General features: G+C 35.8%; 1 protein-coding gene across 6 annotated transcripts in view; it reads right to left on the bottom strand.

Moving 5' to 3' along the window:
* Window positions 1-15,287, bottom strand: part of CCDC66 (coiled-coil domain containing 66) — a 49,133-nt gene that overhangs the window by 25,014 nt on the left and 8,832 nt on the right. For 3 of the 6 annotated variants that reach the window (XM_077776657.1, XM_077776656.1, XM_077776658.1), the window contains 5 exons: window positions 12,277-12,721; window positions 10,672-10,828; window positions 10,394-10,497; window positions 8,343-8,464; window positions 7,646-7,747 (listed from right to left, as the gene is read on the bottom strand). In XM_077776657.1, the coding sequence (XP_077632783.1) occupies window positions 7,646-7,747; window positions 8,343-8,464; window positions 10,394-10,497; window positions 10,672-10,828; window positions 12,277-12,721 (930 nt within the window). Of the gene's footprint in view, window positions 1-7,645; window positions 7,748-8,342; window positions 8,479-10,393; window positions 10,498-10,671; window positions 10,829-12,276; window positions 12,722-15,287 lie in introns of those variants that run through there. The other 3 variants (XM_077776660.1, XM_077776659.1, XM_077776661.1) reach the window with 3 other exon arrangements.

Genomic DNA, 15,287 nt, shown 5'->3' on the forward strand with positions numbered 1-15,287 from the left:
TAGGGGGGGGGGTGGTTAAAAGATAATAGTCTAGATACAGCCCTTTATCAGGTAATTTGCAAATATTTTCTCCATGTATTTTATAATCTAACAGTAATATTTAGAGAGAACTTTTTAAAGTTTGAGAGAGAGGGGCGCCTGGGTGGCTCAGTCGGTTAAGCGTCCGGCTTTCGCTTAGGTCATGATCTTGCGGTTCGTGGGTTCGAGCCCCGCATCGGGCTCTGTGCTGAATGCCAGCTCAGAGCCTGGAGCCTGTTTCAGTCTGTGACTCCCTCTCTCTCTCTGACCCTCCCCTGCTCACGCGGTCTCTCTCTCTCTCCTAGAAATAAATTAAAAAATAAATAAATAAAGTTTGAGAGAGAAAGAAAGCACGAACCCATGAGCCCTGAGATTATGACCTGAGCCAGTCAGACATTTAACCAATTAAGCCACCCAGGTGCCCCCGCAGAAAACTTTTTATTTTCAAGTTAGTTAACATACAGTATAGTCTTGGCTTCAGTAGCACCCAGTGCTCATTCCAAAAAGTGCACTCCTTAATGCCAATCACCCATTTAACCCTCCCCACTTCTCTCCCAGCAACTGTTTGTTCTCTGTATTTAAGGGGTTTGCCTCCCTCTGTTTTTACCTTATTTGTCCTTCCCTTTCCCTATCTTCACCTGTTCAGTTTCTCAATTGAACATATGAGTGAAATCATTGGATATCTTTCTCTGATTGACTTATTTCACTTAGCCTAATACCCTCCAGTTCCATCCACACTGTTGCAATGGCAAGGTTCCATTCTTTTTTCATTACCAACTAGCATTCCATTCTTTATCCATTCATCAGTTGGTGGACATTTGGGCCAAAGAGAAGAACATTTGATTAAGAGTATTTATAAACTTTCTTTTATAGATTGTGCTTTCAGTGTTGTGTCACTGATGCTAGCATATTTTTATATCTTGACCCCTTGATTAAATTTACCTATCATTTCTTAAAATATAAGGACGATCATTGACTTCTGAATGCTAACCTCAGCCTTTGTTCCTTGAATAAACCAAACTCATCATGATGAACCATTTAAAATTCTTTTCTTTCTTGTATTGTCTTATCAAGTTTTAGTATCAAAATTTGTCTTGTCGGCTTTGAGTATCAGGTTTTGTTTATTCTGCTCTCATAAACAACCCTGAAAAGCTTTTTCTTCTACTTTAATTATGTGGAAGAATTCACCAATAAAGACATCTGGGCCTGGAGTTTGTGAAATTTTTAATGATAGATTCCAGCTCTTCAATAAATATAGGTTCACTAAGATTTTCCATTTCATGTGCCAATTTTAGTAATTTGCTTTCCTAATATTTTGTCCATTTTCATAAATTCTCTATTGTACTGACAAAAATTGTTCATATATTCTTACTTCTTTTTTTAGGCTTATTTTTGAGAGAGAGGGAGAGCATGAATGTGGGAACGGCAGGGGGAGAGAGGAACAAAGGATCAAAGTGGGCTCCATGCTGACAGAAGCAAGCCCAATGTGGGGGTTGAACTCAAGATCCATGAGATCATGACTTGAGCTGAAGTCAGACGCTCAACCGGCTGAGCTACCAGATGCCCCAATTCTCTTACCTTTTTAATGTCCATAGACCCTTTAGTGATATCCCCTTTTTCACTCATGCCAGTCTTCACAAGGGGTTTAGCAATTTAAACAGCTTTATAAAGGACTAATGTTGGTATCTTAATTCTACTGTACATTTATTTCCAATTTTACTAATATCCATTCTGATCTTATTAGTTCCCTCCTTCTACTTGTTTTGGGTATAATTTTTGCTGTTCTTTCTCTAACTTCTTGAAATGAATTACTTAGATCATTAATATTTTGTCTTTCAGTCTTTTTCAAGCAATGCATTTAAGTCTATAAATTTTCCTCTAAGCACAGAAAACCCTTGTTTCTAGAAGGAATATTTTCATTTTCAGAGTCCAAAATATTTTTTCATTCACACAGAACTATATTGCTTAAATATTAAACATTTGGAAAATTTTTTTACTATTTACTGATATCTAGCTTAATTCCACTGTGATCAGGTAACATATTCTGTATAATTTGAACCTACGAAATTTGTTAAAATTTCATGGCCTTTCAAATTATTAATCCTCACTTTTTGTCCACAGCTGATTTAGGTTTTATTTCTATATACATGAAAAATTACTACAATTTTATTTTTTGTTTTCCAGTTCTTATGGCTTAATTTTGTCCCCTTGTCTTGCTATACAGCTAAGACCAGCCAAAAACAAATAGCAATAATAAGAACTATAACATCTTATCTCATTCTTTATTTTAAATGGAATACTTCTAAAATTTCTCATTTAGGAGGTTTGTTTTAGGGTTTTATTTTGTTTTTTAACTCCAGTATAGTTAACATACAGTGTTCTATTAGTTTCAGGTGTACAATGTAGTGATTCAACAATTCTACACATTACTGAGTGCTCATCAAGTATACTTTTTTTTCTTAGTTTATTGTCAAGTTGGTTTCCATATAACACCCAGTGCTCATCCCAACAAGTGCCCTCCTCCATGCCCATCAGCCCCCACCACCTCCCCCATCAGCCCTCAGTTTATTCTCAAAAATTCAAGACTCTCTCATGGTTTGCCTCCCTCTCTCTCCCCAACTATTTTTTCCTTTCTTCTCCCCCATGGTCCTCCGTTAAATTCTTCTAATCCACCTATACGTGTAAACATATGGTATCTGTCCTTCTCTGCCTTATTGCACTCAGCATAACACACTCAAGTTCCATCCATGTTGCTACAAAGGCCAGATTTCATTCTTTCTCATTGCCATGTAGTATTCTATTGTGTAGATAAACCACATCTTCTTGATCCATTCATCAGTTGATGGACACTTAGGCTCTTTCCATTTTTGGCTATTGTTGAGTGCTTCTATGAACATTGGTCATCAAGTATACTCTTAATCCCCTCCACCTATTTCACCCATCCCGCCACCAACCTCCTCTCTGGTAACCACCAGTTTGTTCTCTATAGTTAGGAGTCTATTTTTGGTAATTTTTTTTCTTTGCTGGTTTCTTATATTCACATTTGGGTATGTGTATATGGTATTTGTCTTTCTCTGACTGATTTATTTTGCTTAGCATTATACTCTCTAGCTCCATCCATGTTATTGCAAATGGCAAGATTTCATTCTTTTTTATGGCTGAATAACACTCCACTGTACATATATAGCACATCTTTATCCATTCACCTGCCAATGGACACTTGGGCCTACTTCCATAATATAGGCATTGTAAGTAATACTGCAATGAACATAGGAGTGCATGTATCCTTTTAAATTAGTATTTTCATATTCTTTGGGTAAATACCCTGTAGTGTGATTACTGGATCATACAGTAGTTCAATTTTTAATTTTTGGAGCATACTGTTTTCCACAGGGGCTGCACCAGTCTGCATTCCCATCAACAGCACATGAGAGTTCCTTTTTCTCCACATCCTCACCAATACTTGTGGTTTTGATTTGCATTTCCCTGATGGTGAGTGATGCTAAGTATCTTTTCATATGTCTTTTGGTCATCTGTATATCTTCTTTGGAGAAATGTCTGTTCATGTCTCCATGTTTCATTTTTTGAATTAGATTATTTGGTTTTCATGGTGCTGAGTTTGCATAAGTTCTTTACCTATTTTGTATACTAAACCTTTATCAGTTTTGTCATTTGCAAATATCTTCTCCCACTTCAGTAGGCTGTCTTTTAGTTTTGTTGATTATCTCCTTTGCTGTACAGGAGCTTTTTATTTTGATGAAGTCCCAATAGTTTATTTTTGCTTTTGTTTCCCTTGCCTGAGAAGACATCTTAAAAAAATGTTGCTATGGCCGATGTCACAGAAATTATAGCCTCTGCTCCCTTCTAGGATTTTTATGGTTTCAAGCCTCACGTTTTGGTCCTTAATCCGTTTTAACTTTATTTTTGTGTGTGGTGTAAGAAAGTGGTTCAGTTTTTCCAACATGTGGTGATTTGTTTTTTAAATACTCAGTTGGAAATTCCTTCAGACAAATTTCCTGAGGCAGTTCCTTAATGAACTGGAGTTAAATTTTATCAAATGCTTTTTGTGCACCTATTGAAATGTTTTCTTTTATTATTAAAATGGTATATTAAGGGAATCAAGAGCAAAAATAAATGATTGGGACCTCATCAAGANAAATAAATAAAAAACAAAAATTGGAAAAAATAAATAATTAAAAAAAAAAAAAGATGTGGTTTATATATACAATGGAATACTACATGGCCATGAGAAAGAATGAAATCTGGCCATGTGGAGCAATATGGATGGAACTCGAGGGTGTTAAGCTGAGCGAAATAAGTAAGGCAGAGAAGGACAGATACCATATGTTTTCATTTGTAAGTGGAACAGGAGAAACTTAACGCAGGACCATGGAAGAGGCGAAGGGGGAAAACAGTTGGGGAGAGGGAGGGAGGCAAACCATGAGAGACTCTTGAATACTGAGAACAAACTGAGGGCTGATGAGGATAGGAGAGAGGGGAAGGAGGGTGATGGGCATGAAGGAGGGCACTTGTTGGGATGAGCACTGGGTGTTATATGGAAACCAACTTGACAAAAAACTATAAAAGAAGAAAAAAAAAACCCAAAAATGGGCAAAAAGCTTGACATTCCTCCAAAGAAGATACAAAGATGGCCAATAAGCATATGAAAAAATGTTCAACATCACCAATCATTAAGGAAATGTAAACCAACATTATAACGAGCTACAACTTCACATCTATTAGGTCAGTTATTACAAAAAAGCTCGTGAAGATGTGGAGAAATCAGAACCCTTGTGCACTGCTGATGGAAATGTGCAATGGTAGAGCAACTATGGAAAACAGTATAGTAGTTAAATATAAAATTACTAAATGAAAACTGGTAAAAATCTAACAAAAAAGTTAAATATAAAATTATCATATGATGCAGCAATTCCATGTATGGATATATACACAAAAGAACTGAGATTGGGGCCTCAGAGATTATTTGTACACCAATGTTCACAGCAGCATTATTCCACAATAGCCAAAAAGGGATAACAACTCAAATGTCCATCAACATTTGGTTGGATAAACAAAATGTAGTATTATAAATACAATGAAATATTATTTAGCCTTAAAAAGAAATGAGATTCTGATATATGCTACAACATGGATAAACCCTGAAAGCATTATAAATGAAGTATGTCAGACAGAAAAGGGCAAATATTAAATAATTCCACTTAAAGGTATCTAGAATAGTCAAATTCACAGACAAATTAGAATGACTGCCAGTAGCTAGGGTTGGGGGGCGGGGGGAAGGAATGGGGAGTTGACTGTTTAATGGATAGTTTCAGTTTGGAATGATGAAAAAACTCTGGAGGTGGACAGTGGTAATGGTTGACTGACAATGTGAATGTACTGAATCCCTCTACATTGTACACTTAAAAATGATAAAATGGTAAATTCTATGTTATGTGTATTTTACCACAATAAAAAAAGGTTAAAAAGAAAAAAAAAACCACATATAATTTTTTATTGGCCAAATGTAGAACTACGGTATGGTGGTAGCAATAAGAAACTTAGCAGAGTGATAACCTCACTTTTCTTCCCCATGTTAGAGAATGCATTCAAATATACTCCCTTCACTTAAAAAGCTTCCCAGCAAGGGGTAGTGATTAGGGAAAGTTAAGTCTGCATGGAGGTGAGGTATTCTCAAAACATCTGAGGCTAGAAGTAAATTTCTTAGAAACACAAAAGTAGTTTAAAATTACACAGTGTAGGGGCGCCTGGGTGGCTCAGTTGCTTAAGCGTCCAACTCTTGACACTAGCTCAAGTCATGATCTCACAGTTCGTGAGTTCAAGCCTCCAGTTGGGCTGTGCTGGCTGTGCACAGCCTACTTGGATTTTCTCTCTCTACCCCTCCCCTGCTCTTTCTCACAAAATAAATAAACTTTAAAAAAAGAAAGAAGGGAAGCTGGTCAGAAAATTGACCCTGAAGAGCCTCAGGCTCGAAAAGGATCTGCTTTGTAAGTTACAAATAAGAGTAAACCTTCATTGAGTATTCGCTATCTGCCAGCCAATGTTCTAATAAGCACTTTATATGCATTACATGTTTTAATAAAATTGGCCTTGGTGACTCTGCCTACAACCAAATTTTTGCTCTTCTTAATTCCACAAGGTTAACTTAATAGTATAAACAGTCTGGCTATGGCATGGATGTCTGAAACCAACTGCTTTCAGATATTTAAGTAAGGTCTTTTAAAATTACACAGTTAAATTTATTTCCCCTCAACAGCATCTCTCCAATAAACTACTACATGCGTACACATAAGTGCATAAAAACTGGATTTAAATAGTAAAAAGAAGAGTAGATAATGATACCCTTTAACCCTTTAAGCCTTACATTTAGTCCAACCTTACATTTGTTAATGTAAAATTATCAATGACTATAAAACTCTGTTATAGGCAAGTCAGCCCCATATGGAGCCCCATACTTTTAGTGTTTTATTTTCTAGTCCTTCTCCCACCCCAATTCCCACCTCTGACTCTAAAATATAAATAAATTTAATGGGCTTTTTGGGTTATAAAAAAAGACACTAAATGCTATAATTTAAAAATACATATGAAATGTAAAAACACCTAAAAGTCACCTCAAATGGCTATTTATTTACATTAACAACCATAGTATAAATTACTACCAGATAATAAATGACCTAAAAAATAGTGCAAATTAAGCAATAAGAAATTATATACTAACATTTCAATCTACATTCTTTTTGGTAACTGAAAATACCTTAATATTTTTAGTATTAAAGATTTTCAATTCTAATGTTGAAATGTAAATAAGCTAACAACTAATTCTTACCAACTTCATGAACAGTTTTAGTTGTTTTTTAAAAGTATCTGCAGGCATCAAACTTTTCTGTTTTTATTTGAGAGAAAGAGAGAGCACGCACAAGTGGCGGAGGGGCTGAGAGCGAGCGAGGGAGAGAAAATCCCAAGCATGCAATGTGCTGTCAGCACAGAGCCTGACGGGGGCCTTATCTCACAGGAATGACCTGAGCCAAAATCTAGTGTCAGACACTCAACCAACTGAGCCACCCAGGCGCCCCTGCATGAATCAATTTTTAAACTTTACACTTAACTTTACACTAAAAATTATCCTTCAGAACTAAGATTTTTGCCCAATGCCTTCAATCAAGACTAATTTATTGCCTTTCAATAATCAAAGTACTTTTGGGAATGTGGAAAAATACAATTAGATTTCATTCCTTTTGTTAATGTAAAATTATCAACAACTATAAAACTGTCTGTTATAGGCAAGTCAGCCCTACATGGAGCAGCACAAACAGCCATGGAAGCCACACAATTTAACTTGGAGGGGTTCTATAAAAAATCTACCAGTGCTGAAAATGTCTACCATCAGAATCATCCCTTTAGGTTACTGCATTATTTTCAGAAAACATTTGTTAAAATGTAAATGTTCACTAGGAAAGAGGAATTATTATATATACATATAAAAGTTCATACTTTTTTAAACTTAAGGAGTAAAAATTAACTGGTAATTAAGAGTATTTAGATTCACTCCTTAAAGGAAAATAGAGATCAAGTACTAAAATGCTTATATATTCAAAGTAATGATACTTACCTCTAAAATTTGACCAGCTCTAAGTAGTGGGTGCCCATCAGCCTGGACCACTGTTACCTGATGGGGAGACTGTGACAGAATGCTGGAAGAGCTAGCACAAGTCTAAAAAGAAAGAGAAAACACAAGAACACTTTTTCTTTATATAATATTAAACCTAGGCAAAGTTTAAAGGTCACTAAAACGCTACCTAAGGGACACCTGCTGTATACTTACGTTTGATATAACCCTGTGGTGGATACTACATGGTCCCTGATAGTGTTTTGTGGTCACCTAAAAAAATGCAGAGCTGTTTTATAGGAGCCTAAAGAAGGTGTCTCAAGCCTCTACACTCATCTATACAGTAAGACAATTTATAGAATGCAAATAGAACCTAGTTGAGGTCATAATTAAATTCAAAATAACATTGTTTTAAAATAAGGTATGAGAGGTGCCTGGGTGGCTCAATCGATTAAGCATCCGACTTTTAATCTTAGCTCAGGTCTTAGCTCAGGTTTTGAACTCTTTTGAGTTCAAGCCCCACATTGGGTTCCACACTGTGAGTGAAGCTGAATGAATGAATGAATGAATGAATGAATAAGATAATGTGTAAAATGTTTTTTTTTTTATAAAGCTTTACAATATGAACATGGCTTAGTATTTTAAAAAGTAAAATTAAGATGTCTTATAGTCCATAAATGCTTCATTTTTATACTCTTACCTTAGACTGGTCAAGAACTTGACATTTTTCCCATACTATTTTATCATTTTCAAATTTTTTCCAAGGATTGTTCCATTTTTCAGAAGCTTCTTTTTCTTTCTTCTTTAAAGCAACCTGTTCATCTGTAAATAATGTCCTTTTTAAAAAAAATGTATAAAAACTGTAAAAAAAAATCATGTAAACAAATCATGACCTTAAAGAGTACAGATTCCAACACAGATCTAATCAAAATTGTTTTTAGGGAGATTAACTCACAAGACAGAGAAGAATTTTAAGAAATACGGAATAAAAGAAAACATTTAACCAGAACCCAACTTTATGTATGGCACAAATGGATATAAAAATGTTTATCACAACTGGCAATAAAAAGCAATTTTTTCAAGAACATATTTTATATCGTGTGAATTATTCTGAGCTTCTACTTTCCTATAATGTTCATTCAGGTAATACTAAGAGACTGAAAGCTAGACCTCTGGATTCTGAGAACCCTGTAATCAAATCCAAGTTCAACCACTTCCTATCTGTGTAATTGGGAGCAAATCGCTGTTCACCTTTCTAAAACTCAGTTTCTTCTTTTGTAATATGAATACAGGGCCTAGCACAAGGTAAATATGTAATAAATGCCATTATTATTCTGCTGAATAGCAAAAAAAAAATCTTGTGTCTAACAAACTGATATGAAAACAACTAGGTCCCAAATCAACAGTTCTTAAAAATTCAGAGATGTATAGGGGTACCTGGGTGGCTCAGTCAGTTAAACGTCTGACTCTTGGTTTCAGCTCAGGTCATGGTCTCACAGTTTCATGAGTTAGAGCCCCAGGTCAGGCTCCACACTGACAGTGCAGAGCCTGTTTGGGATTCTCTGTCTCCCTCTCTGCCCCTCCCTACTCATGTTGTCTCTGTCTCTCTCAAAAATAAACTTTTAAAAAATCAGAGATGTATAAATCTAAATTTCAGAAAATTAATGAAAGCAGGACTTTAACAAAGAGAATCATGGTTTCCTAACAGTATCAAGTAAAAGAAAGTAAACTCTTTTTAGATAATAAAACATAAAACACTTCATTCATTTCCAAGTAGTTCCATCTTACTTCAGAAGTTTGTTATTACAGTCTGATAAGCAAAATGTGTATTGGAAGAAAATATTTAAAGCTGAAATTATAATGACACAACAAACCTCCAAACCTTCAGATACTGCTACCATACATTTAATTTCTTCAAACTTCTGTTACCTTGACTTCCAACATCAACAATTCATTCTCAATTTCTTCTGCTTATCTCTTTTTCTATATCACCTGTCTTATCACCAATACGACGGCCTCACAAGACTTCCTAGCTGAATGGAGGGGGAAGCCCATCTTTAACCTTTTAGTACAGCTATTCTTAAGAAATACAACTGTTACTTCACATATTTTCCAAATTCTGTTACCTGGACCATAAGTGTAGTCCAAGAAGAAGAGTTTCTTAGTTATTATCAATATTTTAAGCCTCTTAACAGAAATTATAAATTATTCTGTTAAAAAGTCTACAGATTGGAAAAAAGCAGTAAGCTTGTCTTTGTATGGAATATACTCACTGATACCATATTAATGATTTCTGATCAGATTGTTCTCTTTACCTTAAAAATGAACCCAATTCATTTGCATCTTGGTAGCTCAGTCGGTTAAGTGTCCAACTTCAGCTCAGGTCATGATCTCACGGCTCATGGGTTCAAGCCCCATATCAGGCTCCAGGCTGACAGTGTGCAGCCTGCTTGGGATTCTCTTTCCCTCTCTCTCTGCACCTCCTCCACTTGTACTTTCTCTTGCTCTCAAAACTAAATAAATAAACTTAAAAAAAAAGGAACCCAATCATTTTTAAACCATGAAATCCACAGGGTTTCTACAATAGAAAAATATGAAAATGGATTCGCAGGAAATAAGACAAGTTTAGAAATCCCTGAGCTCCAGAATGATACTGATGGCACTGCTCACCTCTGGTCTTCTGGTACACACTGAGAGTACAGACAAAAAGACACAAACTAAACTATAGTAACAGGTATAATAAATACCTACCAAGCTCTTTCCTCCATTGGGCTTTTTTTGCTTCCAACAAATTTCTATCACGTTCTCTTTCTCCCAGAGTACTGAATATGTCGCCTGGTTTCCATACATTCTCTCTGACACAAAAAAATAACAGAAACCTTATTATATGTTTTTATACGTTACCCATAAAGATTAAGTAATAAAGTTAACAGCTCTCAATCTTCACAGTAAATATTTCACATGCAAGTCACGAAAAGCAGAACCATTTTCACAAGATGACCCCACAATAACAGATAGGAGTTACATACATGGCAATTTTCCGTTGATTCTGCTTAGATGTCTCTTGATTAACAGATTTATTTTCATCTAGGACAGATGAAAGAGCCTCGGTTTTTTGGAGTACTCCCATAGCATTCTCATCCTTTGGCTGATTAGAAATATTGTTTAAATGTAGACTCCCCTGACCTAGGGGGTAAAAATGCATGTTTTAAAATTAACGCTAAAATTACATGTATTACAATACCTTATCTTGGCATACTGCTACACACCTTAAAAACACTGCCTTAACATTATCAAAGTAATTACCTCTCACAGCAAGCCTTCAGTAGATATTATCATTCCCTTTTGCAAAAAAAGGAAACTGAGCCCAGAGGTTAAATGGTCCAGAGATATAGCGATAGCTATATAACCTCTTGTGTTAAATATGAAAACAAACAAGCAACAACAAAAAATCCTCCATTTACTCTTGCTGACAATATTTTTACAAATAATACAATACAAATCATAACTTAAAAGGAGAATAAATGCAAATAACTTTATGAAAAACTCATTACCCTGTCCTTATTTTTCTCATTTAGCTAGAAAATCAATGGGAAACTTTATTATGGACCATTGTCTCTATGCCTCTGGTATACCTATTTCAAATGTTTTATACAGGTTCCTATGCCTGGCTCAAAACCTGTTCTAATTCTTCCTCAATGTGCCAGTTTTCCCAGTGAAGAGAAAGCGTATTTAACATGCAGGCCAGTATATGATTAGACAAATTCTGCCTTCAACTTTGTTGATATTATCTCTCACTATGCATAATAAGTTTTTTATTTTTTGTTCTCTAGGCCACAATTCTAGCCTCTAAAGACTTGACTCCCTCATTTTGCAAAGAATAATCTAGACCAAGAGAAAGTAAAGCACTCCAATTTGTCCCCAAATCATTGTGGGGCCTCTTTCTGTTAACTGTTAATTTTAACTTCATTATTGCCTAACAACATTTTAATGATATTTCTACTCATATTAATTCCTGAGCTCAAAGGTGAAACCAGAAGACATTTAAAAACATAACACAATGCCCTAATGAAACAGAAGACATGTAACACCACTACTCCTTCCAAGTCTGTGTTTTAAAGATTGGCTAAAAAGATAGTGCTGCCAATCCTCAGCATGCATCAAGAGTCAAAGAAGGCAAAACGCAGGGTCCAGGAAAATAATCCTTTTCAGTAACTCAAATCAAATATTCAAAGTAAAGGTTCCTTCAATTTTCACTAGAAATACTACAGTGGTCTTTTAGAACATTTAATAGAATTATTTTTAATGTAAGTAAAGCCTTCTACGTTCTAAAATAAGTACAAGAGCTTTCTGTACTAAGATCTAGAGTTCACAGAATTAGGTTTCTTAAGACTATGACACTATGATTGTAATGTTCTGAACGTTAACCTTAAAATGTGGTATATTATAACTTTACAAGTAATTCTGCATGAAAGAATGGTTCTCTTAAAGAATAATTATTTTAAAAGATTGTTACACAGTAACTTAGAATTTAAGAGGCACAGTTATGTAAAATCCAATGAATAAGAAATTCTAAAATATGTACATATTGATAAAGTTAATATTAATTAAAACTTCAGGAAAAAAAACCTTACATGTTTCCTCCTTTCCATTTTCAATCAGGGAAACACATCTATTCCCTTGGTTCACAGTCATCAAAATCTGTTGTAGTTGGTCTTGTGTTAGACACACCAAACTTCTCTTCATATTTTCAGCTGTGATGTGTTTTTGGCAAAGCTTCTCTTTAGATACTACAGGTGTATTTACGGTGTTTCTAGTCTTCTGTATTTTGGGGTTTGCAGGTGAAATCTCTTTCTGGACATAAAAACAGTCTTTATCTACATACTGCTTGCATAAATCCTTAGTAGGTGAAAAAGCCATACTATTTTCTTCACCTTTTGCCTGTGAAGTTTCTGAACCCATTCTCTTCTTTTGCAAAAGTTTTCCACTCCTGATACAAGTATTTTGTGTTGATTTTAAAATGTATCCAGTTTGTTTTGTTCTTAATGGACATTTTGCAATCTTGGTCTTATTTCTCATCTGTTAAAACATCAGAAATTAACTCTTTGTAACAGCCCATGAAAAATCAAACGATTTTCTTTATTTATATAGTCTGTGATGTCAGACCTCTATAATTTTTCCATTTTGCTGTTAAAAGATTATATCCGTGAGAAACTAACATTTAACCTTTGCAAATCTTCACATGACAGCTTCATCAACTGGAAATTATTATTTTATTTCAAGATAATGAATACAGAAGAACTTTTATTCTAGTTGTTACAAAACATCTTCATTCTCTCCAGCTTGGAATCTCATGTCATGATTATCCCACTCATACTACCTCTTCTTTATAGATATCTATAGATCTGTGCATTAGCAACTTAGCTTAGTTATGTCTTGAATAATGTAACTTGTGGGTCAACATCCCTCTAACGTTACTCCTGTCTTTTTTTTTTTTTTTAATTTTTTTTTTAATGTTTTATTTATTTCTAGGAGAGAGAGAGAGAGACAGCATGAGCAGGGGAGGGTCAGAGAGAGAGGGAGTCACAGATTGAAACAGGCTCCAGGCTCTGAGCCGGCAGTCAGCACAGAGCCCGACGCGGGGCTCGAACCCACAAACCGCGAGATCATGACCTAAGCGAAAGTCGGACACTTAACCGACTAAGCCACCCAGGCGCCCCGTCGTTACTCCTGTCTTAATTATTAGTGCTTTCATATCCACACAGACCATTCTTCCAATTCTCTGGCCTCTCATTTCCTTGAACTCTGCTCTTCTACTCTTGTCCTCCAAGCCACCTCAGTTATTCATTCCCATAGTGATTATTTTATACTGACCTAGTTACTAACTTGCAATCCCTCCATGATCTCAATCTGAATCATGGCACAATGACCAACACTCTCCTTGCATATCCCAATGCTGATACTTCTTTAACTCAGCTGGGATCTATAATCTATTGATCCTACTACCTTGCCCTGTCTTCGTTTCCTTCCTTAAATTCCACAATCAACAAAACTCACCATTGTCTTCCATTCCCACCTCCTTTGCTCCGACATATATACTTTGCAAATCCTCAGACTGGTAAAATCTAATTCTTCACCACCTACCCTGTGCCTGCACTCAAGAAGAAAAACACAAAGCCACAATATCTAGTTTCACCTTAAATAAATACATAGCCCCAAACAACATGCTACCCCACAATCAAACATTTCCCAAATTCATTTACTTTTTTCTCCTCTTTTCCAAATTCCTAACACGTTCTATTTCACACTTACTCTCAGCTGAAAATCTTGATCAATATATCACTAAAAATCTTAGAGAGAAGCATCCAGAAGAAACTTCAAGAAATTTCTATCACCAAATCTGTACCAGCATTGGTACCCATACAAACTTGCCTGTACTCCTATTATTCACACATACTGGTATAACTCTTTCTTAGGGATCTCTCTAGAGCAATTCTTTGCTTTCTCCTGAATCATCAACTGTTTCTTTTCTGCTGGATCACATCTTTTTTTTAATCATCTTAAAAAATACATGATTCTACTTTCTCCTCTCATCTCCCATTTACCACAAGCTTTCACCCACACGACTACACCAAAACCACTCATCAAGGTCACTAATAACTTTTATGTTGCAAATCCGGTGACTGATTCTCAGATCCTCATCTTAACTAAACATATTAGCAGCATGTGACACAGTTGAGTATTCCTTCTACTTTGAACACTTAAAAAAAATTTTTTTAATGTTTATTTTTGAGAGAGACAGCACGAGTAGGGGAGGGGCAGAGAGAGAGAGAAGGAGACAGAATCCAAAGCAGGCTCCAGTCTTTGAGTTGTCAGCACAGAGCCCGACTTGGTGATCCAATTCACAAACCGTGAGATCATGAGCTGAAGTTGGATGCTCAACCGACTGAGCCACCCAGGGGCTCCTACTCCTTCTATTTTGAATCACTTTCTCTACTTCACTTCCAGGACTCCGCAATCCTGGTTCCTCTTGCTTTTTATTTCCCCCAGACCTCTTAAAGTTGCTCAGTCCCAGGATCTCCTCTCTAAGTTACCTCATTCATTTAGTAATTTCATTTACCCTTGTGGCTTTAAATATTATCCATATGCTGACGACTCCCAAAGGTCTCCAGGATAGACCTCTTTCCTAACTTAAGGTTCCATCTGCCTATCTAAACGCTTCCACTGGGTTTCTAATAGCCATTTAAAACTCAGCATGCCCCATATAACCTCTGAAAGGAATTCACAGTGACAAAAGTACATTATGCAGATAACTTCCAAACATTCTAATGTTTGTCACTGAAATATATACATTCCTGCAAAGTCAGCTATGAATTGTGTATATGTATGTGCACATACAGATTGAACAGGATCAAATAAAACTGTCTCTAATCACACATGCACACATACACACAAAGCCTCAGCATGCCCCAAATCAAACTCTTGATCTCCCACATGCCCCTAAAAAGCTTCCTACTTTCAGAGGAAACTACCCATGTCAAAAATTTTGGAATTATCCTTGACTCTTCTCTCATATGCCACACTGGTCATTAAACCTTGTTTTGCTCCATCTTCAAAATATATCTTGAATGTGACCACTCCTGAA

Source organism: Crocuta crocuta, unplaced genomic scaffold (genome assembly GCF_008692635.1).
Source record: "Crocuta crocuta isolate KB4526 unplaced genomic scaffold, BGI_CrCroc_1.0 scaffold87, whole genome shotgun sequence".
Lineage (NCBI taxonomy): Eukaryota > Metazoa > Chordata > Mammalia > Carnivora > Hyaenidae > Crocuta > Crocuta crocuta.